General features: G+C 42.9%; 1 protein-coding gene across 1 annotated transcript in view; it reads right to left on the reverse strand.

Annotated features, from left to right (window-relative positions):
• The window catches only part of slco5a1 (solute carrier organic anion transporter family member 5A1), a 39,257-nt gene extending 24,846 nt beyond the window's left edge, over positions 1-14,411 (reverse strand). Inside the window, exon 1 of the mRNA XM_054751156.2 lies at positions 13,314-14,411. Within this exon, the coding sequence (XP_054607131.2) occupies positions 13,314-14,247 (934 nt within the window). The 5' untranslated portion in view covers positions 14,248-14,411. The remainder of the gene's footprint in view (positions 1-13,313) is intronic.
• Positions 14,412-15,780: the final 1,369 nt, after the last annotated feature.

Here is a 15,780-nt window from a genome sequence, read left to right on the forward strand (position 1 = left end):
GAAAATGACGGCAGTGGGATAGTGGCGTTGCTGTTAACCGACCAATGTCCGAATAAAGGCCAATTTAGTGGGCAAACTCAGGCCAGACGCTTCCAGGACCCCGTCAGCGTTATCGCCAGATCTCGTCGTTTCATCCGAGTGAAGGCGGTAAAACCTGTCATATTTTCAATGGAACCACACAAAATAATACAGTGAATGTTTACATTTAATTTTTATTCAATACATTTCTTATAACAAAATATATCACAATATTTTAGTTCATCAATATATTCTTACACCCCCTAGCACTTTGTTTGAGCTGTTAAAGAGCCAGTCGTAAGCCTGGGGCACACTGAAGACAGACGCGCCACCGGAGCAGTCACACAGGAAGCGCTGCTGAGCGCTTCCTGGAAAGTGGCCCGATAGTCACAACATCGCGCAATACTTGAGAACAGGAAGCGGAATGTGACTCTTTTGTATTTGCGTGATCAGACTTGCTGTTGTGTTTTGTGAGACTAATTGCTTCAAAATGAGTAAGTACTCTACTTATTCGAATATTTTAAGATCAATAGTACTTGGAAGTTATCAATACTGTGGTTGTTTTTGCAGTAAAGTCGTTCCGCGTCGTAACGTCTGTTGTGAAGTACTCCGCAATGTTGTAAACAGCCACTTAAACTTGAACTGGCGCCTCGGCGCGGCGCTGTAGCCGCTCAGTAAGTATAATAAAAATAATAATAATGCATTGAACTTATATAGCGCTTTTCTAGACACCCAAAGACGCTTTCACACACTCTCACATTCACACACTGCTAGTGATGGTAAGCTACTTGTAGCCACAGCCGCCCTGGGGAGGTCTGACAGAGGCGAGGCTGCCATTTGGCGCCGTCGGCCCCTCTGACCACCACTAACACAGGCAAGTTGGGTGAAGTGTCTTGCCCAAGGACACAACAGCAGGATACCCCTGGCGGGAGCTGGAAACGAGCCCATGACCCTCCGATCATGAGGCAACCCGCTCTACCACCTGAGCTACTGCTGCCCTAATGGCTTCATCTGAAATTACGCAGCGCATCTATCGCCGGTGTGCTCCAGCCTTTACTCCACCTTCACTTCCTGTTTGAAAAATGCGCTAAAGAAGGCTGGTGCAGGTTTGGACTAGCTGTCATATTTATGCAGTTAATGCCGCAACTGGTGGTTAAGAGTTTACCAAGTGAGAACTGAGCTTTTCTTTTATTCTGTTTTGCGGAGACGGCTAACCCTGATTCTCATCCGTGGGTTTGTCTATGAATACGTTATGTTCCAGCGTTTAACAAGGCAACGGATAATATTCCAGTTGATGAGTGGTCATGAATGAGGCATCTGGACCCAAGCAGAGCCACATTACACTATGTGGGCTGTGTGTGAATACATTTGAGAACAGAATGGGGCTTGGATTGTAGTTCGCCACAAGTTTGCACCTGCTGCAGCTTTTCAGCCTCACTCAATGAAAAACATGGCACAGCAATCAGGTCCACAGCGCCAAAGCTGAACTCCCTCATCTTCAGAAAGAGATTTACCATCCTCGGAGCAATCGCCTCACAACAGCTCAAGAAGAAAATGAAACAAGGACTACCTTCATTCCAAAAACTAAACAGTTTTTTTTACCAAGTCCTGAACAGCCATCATTAGCAGCAAGGATAATTAGCCAAGGATCCAAAATGCTTTGTAAATTACTGGTATAAGTACACAGGGGAAGTGAGAGAGCAATGTTTCCTCCAGAGTGAATAAAGTTTAGGCTTCTATTATACGAGTGGTACAAATGTACGGCAGAGGTTCGAGGCCACTGAAAGAAAAAACGAAAATAACTCAGATTTGTTTTGTGTGTGTGTGTTACATTAAAGAGATTAAAGTCTGAATTATTTTTCTTGAATTGCGTGTGTGTGTGTGTGTGTGTGTGTGTGTGTGTGTGTGTGTGTGTGTGTGTGTGTGTGTGTGTGTGTGTGTGCCTGCTCTGTCTTCTCGATCCCCAGTGAGTCGTGGAGGATAGCTGCCTATAGAGCTCCAGACCCCACGTGACTCTTAGTTAGTGGACGCCATTTTGGCAGGAAAAAAAGGTAAACAAACACGGATGTAACCATGAACATGAACGGGATCCGCTTGGATTTTACTTCGTCGGAGTTTACTTCACACTTTAAAACCGAAGAAATTGTTTTATATAGTCAGAAATTAAATAGACTAAACATCTCCGACCCTTACCGTGCCCCTGGGATACTTTTTAAAAACGCCAGAAGCTGTCGGAGGGGACTTCTTACCGGCACAACACCGGACCTGGCCAGGGGAACCCCTTGGGATTCCCCCGGCCGGAGGAGCTGGGGAGAAGGTCTGGGACTCTCGACTCTACTGCCCGCTCCGACGCCAGAAGCTGTCGGAGTGGACTTCTTACCGGCACAACACCGGACCTGACCGGGGAACCCCTTGGGATTTACCCGGAGGAGCTGGCTCCGGCGGCTGGGGAGAGGGAAGTCACGCTACTGCCCCCGCAACCCGATTCCGGATACGCGGATGAAAATGGATGGATGGACGGACAAATAACAGATTTACACGCAAGTAGTCTCAGTGAGACAGATAATAGCAATCCAAAGTGCTTTTTATGTGTGATCTGACAATTGATCAACCATTGCTTAAAAATTAAATACAGCTTAGCCGGTTCATTGCTGTGATCATAAAACACGTAAACGGCAGCACGCAGAACTCACGAGGCAACGTTTTACGTGATGTTTACTTGTTGCTATGAGTTATAAGACAGAAAAAGCCACGCCAAAATAAGTTTAGGAAGCCCACTAAGAATCGTAATAAAAGCATTTAAAATAAATACCATACACAGTTGAGGAAACGTTGGTTTAAGTACCTGCTATGAAGTGGTCGCTGCATAAGCGAAAACCTTTACTCTCGGGATCCCACAGCTTCATTTTAGCCCGGTCACTAGCGCGTTTTATTACAATGATCCAACGTTTGCGGCGCTCCGGATCTTGGGGAATCCTGTAGATGGCTCATTCCTTATGTCGTCCGCGTCTGTTCTGCATCCTGGGGCACAACAGGAATCTACCATATTTCCCGTTTGATTGAGTTTTCTGACAATAACAAATAGTCCAGCTGCCGGCTTCTGCCTGCCAAATGGCGCCGTTTCGATTTGAACTGTTGCATGCCGGGAGAAGTGACGTCAACTCCCTGAGCCAGGATTCTCTGGAGGTTTCTTCCTGTTAAAAGGGAGTTTTCCTCTCCACTGTCACTTTATGCTTGCTTAGTATGAGAATTGCTGTAAAGTCACTGACACTAGTCAGTGACTTTACAGCAATTTGCTGGGTTCCTTATATAGGAAACATTATTTCTGATTGGCTTAATGAACTGACCTGAATTGGAGTGTTTATTATGTGAAGTGCCTTGAGACGACTCTTGTCGTGATTTGGCGCTATATAAATAAAATTGAATTGAATTGAATTATTTTCAGTGGCCCTAATCCTCTTCCGTACTTATGTACTGACAGTAGGAGAATACAGACTGACTGGATGAATTTCACGCCTACCTACTAGAGGGAGCCTCTGATTGGTGGATCAACCAGCAGCGACTTCCTGCATGCGCGGCTCATTACCCTCTTCTGCGACTGCAGCTTGGACCTGCCCGTGGCACCGCTGCTCAGTGGGACAGTAGGAAGCTGTGTGCTTCACGTCAGAGTATCCAAAATCAACACTGCTCATTTCAGGCTACCAACCTAAGAGAGAACACCACAGACTTCTCCGCAGGTCCTTTCTCCTGCCCACATGGTTGGAGACATCTGTGTTACTGAGAAGGCTGTGTGGACCACAGACATCCTGGTGTGGCCCAAAACCTGGTCGCACGGGGGTGGGCCGACCCAAACAACACTGGACCAGGCTGGGCCAGATGTGAAAATGCCACTAGTGCTCTGCTCTGCAGCAAAGGTGCCTCCTATACAGAGCTCCCTTCAAAAAAACAGCTGAAGCCCTGTTTGTTGTCTCAGACATATCTGCACATATGCAGATGTTCAAGAAGCACACGGTGCCTGCAGGAAAACCAAATGCATTCTCTGAAACATTAAACAGTTACAGTCACTAACAGCATAAAACCTCACCAAACTCCAAAGCAGGTGCACGCAGTCACATGTACACCCCTTCTCCACAAAGCACGCAGCTTTCAACAGCTGTTCTCTCCCTATTCACGTGCATGTCCAGGCCCCCAACTACTAGAACAAAAGCGCTAAAAAGTACCGTAAGAGCAGCACAAATATAAAACCAAGGGAATGCTACATTTATGCACCACTCCTTAACAACAAACTGCCTAAATGAACTGTAGCCTTCTAGCTTATTATTGTGGGCAGCTACATGCTACATGCTACATCTAATAGCATAAGCCTGACAGAGTTGCTAAGGGAGACAGGTGAGCATCCACGATAAAACTCATGCTTGTATTTTAGCCTTTTAAGCTACTTTATTTTTCAACACTGTGTCCTGTCCAGCTGTGAAGCAAGCAGAATTAATGTCTGAATGCTGGTGACAAGCCTTACAGATTTACTCTCAGGTGGAGCATCAAAGCGTCTGCTTTTAATGTCACGCCTGATACTTAAAACTTTATTGTTATTGTTGTTGAATGCTTTGTAATTCCGACCAGACACGGAGACAGAGGTGAAAGAGAAAGGAAAAGCTACTTTATTTTTAAAAATAAGTCAAAGAGCATAATTTCTACATCAGTGAGCGTGGCCCTATGCATGCGTGTGTGTGTGTGTGTGTGTGTGTGTGTGTGTGTGTGTGTGTGTGTGTGTGTGTGTGTGTGTGTGTGTGTGTGTGTAGCACCAATCCCACAGGGTTAGACCAAAAACTACTGAAGGAAAACTAATAAAATGGCACTCAACGTGTTAAATAACATTTCCTGATGAATTTAGAGCTTTTTTTTATTTCTGCAAGAACTTCCTCTAAGAATCGCATATTTTTCCCCTTGATGTAAATACACTAACACATCTCCCGGCAGCAATCCTGCCTGGTTCCCAAGCACTCAGAGGTGTCAAGGTCAAGGAGAATACCAGCTTGACGGCTTTCTATCTCTTATGGCAAAACAACACTCCTACTATCACCCTTAAGGCTGCATCAGCACAGAGGCAGACTAAACAGAAGCTGCTTCTCTTAAGTTTATCTGACTAGATGAACAAATGCACATCATATCTGTCCTGATACTCATCCCAGAACATTCTGCTACAACAGCAGAAGAATATGTCACCTATGAAGATGAAATCTAGTTTCTGGTTAAACAAAAACACTGAAGCAGGTCAAAATGAGAGATAAAACCAGTCAGTTGGTTGTTTTAATAGGTGTCAAAAATTATTAAAGCTACTTGATTAAATCCTATGAATTGGCTCATTTGTGATCATTTTCTTGCATCAGGAATGTACCCAAACTACGGCGGTGAAAACTCAGTGTAGGTCATGCATTTGTGTTTACAGAAGTAGGTCTTTTGGAGTCGTCGTGCAGCGGCGGCTCACAGCCGTGCTTTGTCGTAATGTAGTCCCATGGCTAAATCGGCTCCTGTATTCAATTTTTCACCTAGTATGTATGTAACGTGTAAGAATATAGCGAGAATTTCACAGTGAGAAAATCCCCCAAAAATCTAATGTTTGAGTCATTTTGGAAGGAAGGTCATACTGAAACATGTTTCATATCCAGCTGGCTGCGGGGGGTTGTCGGCTTTTCACCTTTCAAAACAAAGGAAGGAGGGACGTAACCGTTTACCATCCGTGAGCGTGGCTGCCGTGTCTCCTGCGAGCTAATACTGCTGCACCGACAACTGTATTTAACGACGGCCGGCAGAAAGTTCCAGAGTAGTTTAAAGTGGTTGCAGTAACCACATTTTACCACAGGATGTCAATTTTACTTCATTTCTACATAATTCACCTTTAATGAGGTCACCAAGAAAAATGAGGATCATTATTCAGTCATTTTCATGACTTTTTCACATGAAATGCTAACTGTTACCATTCACTTACATTGTTTATGCTAAGCTAATTGCTAATTTAGAAGAAATGCTTATTTTTTCATTTCAATAAAATTTAAAATTTGCTGTAATTGTAAAGCCAAATGAGATATTCCAACCAATCAGAGAATGTCAGCCTAAGGATAGTAACTATTATGCACGTTTAAAAAGATTCACAGTAAATGGCAGCTTGATCTAAAATCAGGGTTGGGTTTATAATATATTCCAGGGTATATAACAAAATACACAATATTACTTAGAATACAATCCTTTGACATTCTGAGAATTTTGCGTTGATCGTCTGACAATAATTTTATATTTAAGTTGCATTTTGTGCTTTCTGAACACTCTTTTGCTGTTCTGTGGCTGCACCATTTTTACTATAGGCAGGTGTGAACAGAAAAGTTGACTGCATGGGTCTTTCAAATCATAACAGTTTATTTGTTTAGTACAGTTAATACATTTAAGGCGTTTTAATGACAGAACTTAAGTCAGAGCTTTCATCATCCACACAGCCAATGACGCAGGCTTCATCATTCATACGTGATGGGATAAAAGTGCGTTGACCATTTTGGGAGTTTTGTTTTTATCTTTTGATTCAACAAGACTTAAGACACCTTTTGGAAATGGCAACAGATGCTGGTAACTTGAATGTGAGTTTGTTGTTGTTGTTTTTGTATCAGTAACTAAAAATTACAGAATTCTTAAGAGAAATTATTTGTTGACCGATCATTTCAGCATCTTCAAACTCGTTCAGAATGAAGTTCGACATAACGTCCCACCTTAAAATCGAAAAAGGCAACAAACACATGTGGGAGATGTTCGGAAACCTAAGTCATTAAAAACTTTAGTAGCGGAAAATGCTAAGCTATCTAATTCTGTTCTTCCACACAAAATTTGGCTGCTTAAACATCCAAATCGCCTCCTGTCTCAAAACAACAGTGAGCTCTTTACAATAATAGCCTCCGTAGGTATTAGAAGGTGCTAAATTGTAATCTGAGCCAGAGTTTGTTAAAACACGGACTCAGGAGGCACAACAACACATCCGTTTCTTTCCTGCTCAGCTGAAAACAAAAACATTCCTGCCATCATGAAACGCTCTTCTGGCATTTCCCCAGGAACCTTCACTTACTGTCAAACCAACAGAGCTTCAGCTTCAACAAATAGCCACCAGAGATTAGTTTTACCTCAGCATCACTGACTAAACATGATGGCACAGAGCCCTGCTACCAGAACCAAACACTCCCACATCAACCTCTGCTTTCTCTTTTCAGTTTAATCACCTCTCCTCTTTCTGCAGAAACACGGGACCAGCCTCGCAGAGGTCAGCGGTTCACCGAGGAGGCACAGTAGTAGTCAGAGCTGGAAGTCCTGCAGTGTGCTGCTAAAAAAGTCACCTAGTGCTGAATAACCCTCACTAGGTCTAGACGGTAATTCAATAACAATATACACCTATCGGTAGATGAGTGACAGACAAAAATGGTTGATTAAAGTATCTTAAAGAGGGCACACGCTCATTATTTCAATAATTTGGAGTCGTCTTTAGTATGAATGAAAGTTTGTGAAGCTTCCGTTTTAGAAAGTAGAAGTAGATGGAGGATTGGGAGGCACAAAAAGGCAGGATTAGGAGTCTAGCTTATTAATATTCATGATATTCAAATATCTCACTCCTGATTGGCTAACAGCAACAAGACTCTTCTGCTGCCGCTGCTTGCTCGTCTTTCGAGGGTAAAAAAAATGAAACATGTATGTTTTATCCCCACAAAAACCACAAGCCTGTTTGTGTTCTGCCCTGTTGTGGAGTTGCTAATGCTAACGGTTAGCTTCTACTAGCTGAGACGTGTTTTGCTCTCTCCTGGCCGCTAAAGCAATACAGCCTTCCGCGGTCGGACTGTAAGTGCGACGTAGAGCTGTGTGGATTTTGCTGACCCGATCGTTTCCTTGTATTTTTTTTTTTTTTGGATGGTTAATCCAGGAAATAGGGGTTGGATTATTTATTTTTTTACATTCTGCATGCATGTGCAGCTCAGCTTAGAAATCTGGACAAACCAATGCAGTCGCAAAAGATTTTGCTTTGCAGGTCGGTCTAGCTTCAGTAGGTCCAACATTGGTCTGATCAGTTTTACGACTTGCCAATCACGTTCTACATTTGTTGGACGGACTGAACACTAGAGCTGCGATGGAAAAACACTATAAAGATGGCGTCTGCTCAGTAACGGTGTACGTTTGAAACGGCTTTGGCGTCAACTTTGGATGACTTGGACATGAGCAGATAAAGATATTACGCAATTTATTTCAAAAAAGCGTGGGCAGGTTCTTCAGGGATGTGTGTGTGTGTGTGTGTGTGTGTGTGTAATCTGCATTTGCTTTAGCTGCCGCTAAACAGAACATGCACTTTTAAACGAGCGAGACTTCGTCATGACTGCACAGACTGAATCAGAAAGAGAAACATCTTTTCTCCCCAAAAATCTGCAGGGAAAGGAACGCACATTACACACACTTCACAGGAGAGACTGAGTGCAAATGTTCTTTCTAAATCCATCCAAGTAAAAAAAACACACTTTTGCATCCACGAGTTTAGACAACACTGCTGTTCAGCCTGAATGTTAAAGCTCGTCTTTCATAAACCAGAAACCACTTCTTTTATTTTCCGTCCACTGCTTCGACAATCCTGCAGCGTTAGACACGGGCGGCATTAGAGACCCGTTTTCTCATGAGTGCTTAGTAGCCATTAATAATGCAGAGAAAACACTAGTATTGTAGTTTGTCTTCAGCACAGCAGGAAGAAGGTCAGTCCACCAAAAAGGGACCCATTCACATTATCACGCATGTAAACGAGAGTTTCTTGCACTTCTGCGATGAAAAGGATGCATGGAGAAAGGTTACAAATGGATAAAAGAGCAAAAATAAAACATTGTGCCGCATTTGAAAGAAGGTATGAAGATCTCAGGAGGCCAAACGGAACGCCGGTAGGCTTCATCGTAAATCACAAAAGGCCATCAAACCTTCCTCTAGAACCACAGGTCACAGACGTTACCTAAAGGCTGGAATAAATCAAGCAGTCAACAACAAAAATGTATTATTCTAATAAAAGAAAAAACAAGTCTATGCAAAGATGTCACTTTTTTAAAGTAAAGTAGATGTACAGACGCTGTTTTTCCATGATTCGGAGTCTGATGCTGGGAAACGGAACTGAGTGTGCACGCATACCCCAAAAACATCCTGGTTTCTGAATTGCTTGCACTCCCTCTTGCATGTGTTTCTTCAAGGACAACGGTGGTACCACTCGAACGTAAACTGCATTGTCCTACAAAAACAAGCGGCTCCTCAGATTTAAGAGGAAGTTTAAATGAATACTGAGAAAAACTCAAAGCCTAAATGCTCAGTTAATGAATTAGGAGGAAAAAACAAGCAGGATTGAAGTGTCGGATATTATCGGCCGATGGGTGTAGGAGACTATTCTACGTTCAGCCTGCATGAAAAACTCAGAATGACAGATTATAATCTGATACAATCAATAAAAATGTTTTCAGTGTTCTACTCCTTTAAAGTAGTTGTCCAATTTTGCTCCGACAATGTTTACAGTGTAGGAATGCATGGTAGAAGGCAGGAATGTTGTTAGCTAAAACACTTTTATCAGGGGAGGACCCCTCATATCGGTTTATATCAGTATCGGAAATTAAGGCCTAGTCCACACGTAGCCGGGTTTTTTCAAAAATGAATATCCGCCCCTCCAAAAGCTTGAATCCACACCACATCGTTTTAAAAATAAACTCTGTCCACACGTACCCGGATAAATACGTTGTTAAGGACATGCCAGACCTGTAGGCGGCAGTACTTCCCCCGTTCTTAACCTCGTCCTTCGTCTGTGGTCTTCCTCAAGGAGCAGTAGTTCCGCTTGCAAAAACAAACAAGCAAAAAGCGCTTGGACAACTGATAAAGCGAGCGCAGCTCTGAGGGCATCCATGCTGTCGGCTAGTGTAAACACAGGTCGCACACATGATGTCAGCATTTTTTTGTCGTGGAAAGTGACGTTGCGGACCTTAAAACTCCGGTTTTGTCTGTCCACACGCAGACACCCAAAACGGAGAAAACGCAGATCTTCACTTTGGCCGGAGTTTTTAAAAAGATCCGTTTTTGTGTGAAAAAACTCTGTTTTTGTGTGGATGACAGGCCAAAACGTAGAAAAATATCTACGTTTTGGCAGATCCCCGGCTACGTGTGGACAGGGCCTAAGAGTCAATGTAAAAAAGCAGATATCAAAAATCCCTAGTTTGAAGCTTTCTGAGTGAAAAGATCTTATAAATAAAACTACATAATGGTCCATTCTACTAACACAAGTGACATCTAGTTACCATGGTAATCTACGTATCTGCAACAGTAATCAAGGACATTTTTCCCCTGACGTATCTGCTCCCTCTGTTATGTGAGAACATGTTCCTGCTATCCCAAACACCGCTTCACAGGAAGGAAAGAGATGATCTCCTCTCTGAAACGGCCATCAAGGTCATCGGAGCAAGTAGAAACCAGCACGGATATCTCGACTACGACAACTCAGTGGGTCAGAAGAGTTGACGCACTTCCTCTGGAGCACCTTATCGAGGTGAGAGCAGAGAAATAAACGTGTCTGAGGACCTTGTTTTGCTTTCGTGCTCGGTTCAATAGCTCTGCTGCATTAGCTTCCTGTGATGCAGGAGCGTGATCAATAATGGGCCTCGATGGCGGGGTGTGCCCCGTGAAGGGTCGCGTCAACTCTGTGGTTAATGTTGTGGCACAGTTTTAATGTTCTCAGACCAACAAAGCTCACACGTCCCTCAAATACAAACAAAACACTATAAACAGTCTGTCAGTGAACAATGAGATAATTACATAAATACCAAATATTAAGAGATCCTAGACTTTAAATCTGAGAATTATTCCAATAACATTAGCTCTAATCCTATTTTGTAATATTCCCTGACATTTGGAACTACCTACATCCTTCCAAGAATATCGCAAATGAACAGAACAGATTAAAAGGCAATGGAAAAAAGATGCATCAGCACTAAAACATTAGTGGGAAAGCAGCCATCTGTGCAAGATACAGTACAGACTGTGGGGTTCCCCACGTCCCAGTAATCCAACAACTAAACCCAGACAGAGATTAAATCTGCAATAAAAATCTTTTTCATGAGCTATTAGATGTATACAGCCAGCCTGAGTGGCCTACTGCAGCAAATGATTTACAGCAGATACGGGAAGAAATGTTTGAATAATAGCGTATTCTACGGTAGGGATGTCCCGATACAACTTTTTCACTTCCGATACGATACCGATATTGCAGTCTTCAGAACTGACCGATACCGATATCAATCCGATACGATATCAGCACAAATCAAACATACTTTTACCTATTTCATAGTGTGGAATGTATGAAAGGCTTGATCGAGTGAATAGCCAATAACAGTAAGTAGGGCAGGGCAATAAATCGAACATTTAAGTTTCTGACTCTTATGGGGATAAATTTTCCCATGACAATAAATTTGATACTTAAAAAATGAAAAGATGTGTGTAGGTTGGCAACATTCATGTCCCTTTAAGAAGCTGTACCACCTGGAGTCACGTAAAAATGTGACTCGAGGTAATACACGTGACAGCCCCATCTAGTGGACAACTTTTGTTGCTCCGCATATCTGTACTTATCATCCATTTATCATTATCGAGCTGAAATCCTCAGTATGTTGTGATATTGATGTTAGGCCATATCGCCCAGCCCCAACAGTAAGTATGAAAAAATGACAATATTTTCTTAACCATTGGTTGCAAAAATGAGAACATTAACGGACTGCTTATATTGGAGATTTTTCATGCCGTCCGATATAATCTGATACACTGTTTTTGGGCCGACATCAAATTACTTCCGATATCAATATTGAAACAGGACATCCCTGTTCTACGGTAACTAAGAATAGATCACTGCAATGCATTGTGGGATGTAGCCCTAGACAAGCAAGCATGTATTTTGCATGGGTGCAGATGGGTCGTAGTCGCTCCGCTCATCTCAAAGTTGTAGTTTCGTCTTCTAAAGACGTTCAAACAGGAAAGACCGCTGTACCGCTGTTGGAGGTGCTGATCGAACTGATACCCTGATTGGATGTTGGAAGGGACATTTTTCATCAATTTTCCAAAGCCGGGTAAGGTCCGCGACAACATGAAACACCTGGAGAAGGAATGGGGCCGAGCTAAAGACAGACAAAGCAAAGTGGTGGCAGTTTTTATTTGGAAGAGCGGATTTTCAGTGTGGAGGAGAGATCAAGGGGTGCGCAAACATTTTGCTGAAGGGAAAGATCTCATCCTACGTCCAAGAATAATGAGCCGATACTAGCAAGGCTCTGAGGCAGCAGTGTAAACCAAGAGATCCAGCTGAATGTCTCGGCCAAACAGCATCCAAACTTGGACGAAAAAGGCTTCAGACTAAAGGTGGGTGGTACGTTAAAACGTAGTGGTCCAAATATTAGCCTAGTTAAAAACAAGAACTTGCAAACGTTATTTGAGCACTTTGAGTCATGAGTAACAATTTGAGCATTAACGTTTTAATATGTCTTTTGTAGAGGCCGACCGATATATTAGTCAGCCGATAGATTCAATTTTTTCTTTATCAGATGAAATTATTTGTAAAAGCTGATAAAAAAAATGAATTAATCGGGCGCCTGTGTGGCCAACTGCCACCGCTACTAGATGGAAGAAAGGACCCCAAGGAACCCAACACACCTTTTTTTTATGTTTTCAGTTTGTTTTATATTTGAAGTTCAATAAATACTAAGAGATTTCTTGACTAATTTATATTGCACACAGTGAGTGTTCAGTTGTCTTTCACAATCAATGTGCTGCTAAAACTTATCTCGGCCTTAATAATCAGCTTTAGATATCGGCCATCTGCAGCAAAACTCTTTAAAAATCGGTATCGGCACCAGCCTTAAAAAACCCCATATCGGTCGGCCTCTAGTCTTTTGGGTTGTTTTTATCTATGTCCAAGCGCTCTTTCTGCCTACCTTCAATTGGTAAATGTGGTTTGTTTGTCTAGCGCTAGCACCCAGCAGCACTTTCGCGGTGACGTCTACTAAGTAAGAAATCTAATAAGGAAGACAACGAGAACAACAAGCTAGTTGTGTCGACCCCAATGTGGTGCAGAAGTCTGGAGATTACACCCAAGACACGCATGCTCACACTCCCTAGTAAACATCAATATTGCTCAAATTTGTCTCATTAACGAGGTACAATGGATTAAAGGAAGGGTCAGGTTAATTATCTGGTTGCATGGATTAATCCATTGGCTGACTTACCTAAATAGAGAGATGCATTCTCCTTCTTCACGTTGTCATCCAGGTATGTGGGCCCCAGGGTGTAGATCGGCGTCGACCCCATGCCCACCAGTATCTGGGCACAGATGAACAGCGCCACGTACAGGTTATGCTCATTGCCCTCTTGGTCACGAGGACATGACGCAGCATCGAGCAGCTCACGCCCGCTGTTGTTCTCGCTCTGACAGAGGCCTTCGTGGCCCGTCGAGGAGTTGATCTCTTGGATCTGGTAGGGCGGCGAAATGAAGTGCGGCAGGGAAAACAATGCAGCCCCGATGGTGATAATAACACCGCCCACAGCGAGCCAACGCGGCCTCTGACCCCTTCCGCCAAAGTAAGAGATGAAGACCACTACTAGCAAACTGCCGATGTCGAAGCAGCTCACCAGCAGGCCAGACTCGGAGCTGCGTAGACTGTAGCGCTTCTCAATGGTGGTGATGACACTGCTCAGGTAGCCTGACACCATCAGGGACTGGATGAAGGTCAGGTAGCACATGCAGAACAGGAAGCAGCGTGAGTCGCTCAGGATGACTCGCACATACTTCCTCGCTGGGATGTGGATAAAGCGGGTGAAAGAAAAGCCTAGATTTTCTCCTCTAGAGCTAGAGGGCCTGTGACCTTCTACTGGTATAGATCTGCTAAGCCCCACCATGCTGGAGACGGAGAAGTCTGTCCAGGAGGACGGGGACTCTGCCTGGCTGGAGTCTGGAGTTTTCACCTGTAATCCTTCGAGTCTCTCCACAGCCACACAGGTTTGGGTGGCAGTCTTACCGTCCTGCTGGCATGGTCCAATCAGGATGGGTAAGCTCTTGGACTTGAAGGAGTTATCTGTGTCCATGTACTGATCCTGAAGCTCCTGGATCTCCATAGACTCTGACAGATCGCTGCCAGTTTCGTAGTTGTCTGATGAAGTCATGGTCTTGATGTTGTCGGTGTTGACAAGTCCATCAGAATCCAGAGGACAGGAGGACGATGTGGAGCAACTGCAGGGCTGGGAGACTGAGAGGAGGCAGACAAAACCTCGCTCTTCTGTGGTTTATTCCACATTTCTCTAACCAACAAAGACAATCTAAGACAGTATCTCACAAAGCTAAGCTTTTGACCCCTGGCATCTCTTAACATTTGTCTCGTCTCTACAATTAAAAAAAATTAAATATTCTAAATTATCAGGAGTATTTTGCTTTTATTTCCCATAAATTAACATTTGGCAATGAATCGGAAAAAGGTGATGTCACATGTTGATCTTATGGCTCTTTGTTAGGCTTTGCAGCTTTTCAAGTTTCCTTTGTCCCAGAAATGTGCAGCATCCCTAAAAGTATCAGAAAATAAACATTAATGAAAGCTTTATCTAAAGTGAACATGTTTATATGAAAATAAAATAAATCAAACCCTTCTCAATCCTGTTTTGTTAGCAATTCTAGAGAAAGAGATTCGAGCGGTCGCTTTATATCCATAAATTACAACAAAATAAAACAAAATGTGGTATAAAAACGCAGCTCGCGCTCTCAGACAACCTGCATCGATATCAGTGTCAATAAAATCACAAACATCTTAATTCCCTTTGATTAAAAAAAAGACAACAGAGAACAAAAGAGCTCGAGGTTCACAAGCGACTCAGACGTGACTTAAAAAACATTTCAACAGCAATTCTACGTTAAAATTAAATGAGTCGATAACTGAGCGACGTGGACAAAAATGACTAACGGAGGTAAGGTGTCATGGTCATGAGGTGTGTGGAAGGCTGTGGTACTCACACCGGGCGGGCTGAAGAGGGAGGTAGCCTGTTGTTCTCCGCGCTGCGGCCACACTGAATGAGGCTAGGAGGTGCGGGGAGCAGCCTGCTGCCGGAGGACGTTAAAGACCACTTCGCGGCTGTCGGAAATTTCCACTACTCTACTTCAGAACGTAAACAAAAATGCAAAAACGCCACGTGCGGTTACATTTTATTTGCTAATGTTCCCACAAGACGCTAAACACATTTAAAAATGTTATATGTCGTGATTCAAACTGATTTTTCACGTTATAGTTAATAATAGTTTTAAAATATATTTACTCTGAAAAATGTGCTAATTAAATCACTTATATTATTCTATACCCATGTAAATTTAGAAAACGTACGTATGTTATTATATATATAATAATTTTATTGGCGACTTTTCGCTACACAATGATAAAAGTCGCATAGGCTAACGGAAATCACATTTACAACCGTTTAGCTGGCGTCGTGTAGCTGCTTTTTCTAGACACGCTGGGAATTGTAGTTTTGTAAGCAAGTTTGCCTTTGACAACCTTACTAAATAATTAAAAATGACGCTTGGGGCTACAACAAGCCACAAGAAGCTGCCTTGAAGAATTTAAGTTTTTTGTTTGTTTGATTAGCCTAACCAAATGACTGTAGAAATAAGGCCTAAACCAAAATGGAACTTCATGTACCAGCATGCTTCTCGGT

This window comes from Nothobranchius furzeri, chromosome 7 (assembly GCF_043380555.1).
Source record: "Nothobranchius furzeri strain GRZ-AD chromosome 7, NfurGRZ-RIMD1, whole genome shotgun sequence".
Lineage (NCBI taxonomy): Eukaryota > Metazoa > Chordata > Actinopteri > Cyprinodontiformes > Nothobranchiidae > Nothobranchius > Nothobranchius furzeri.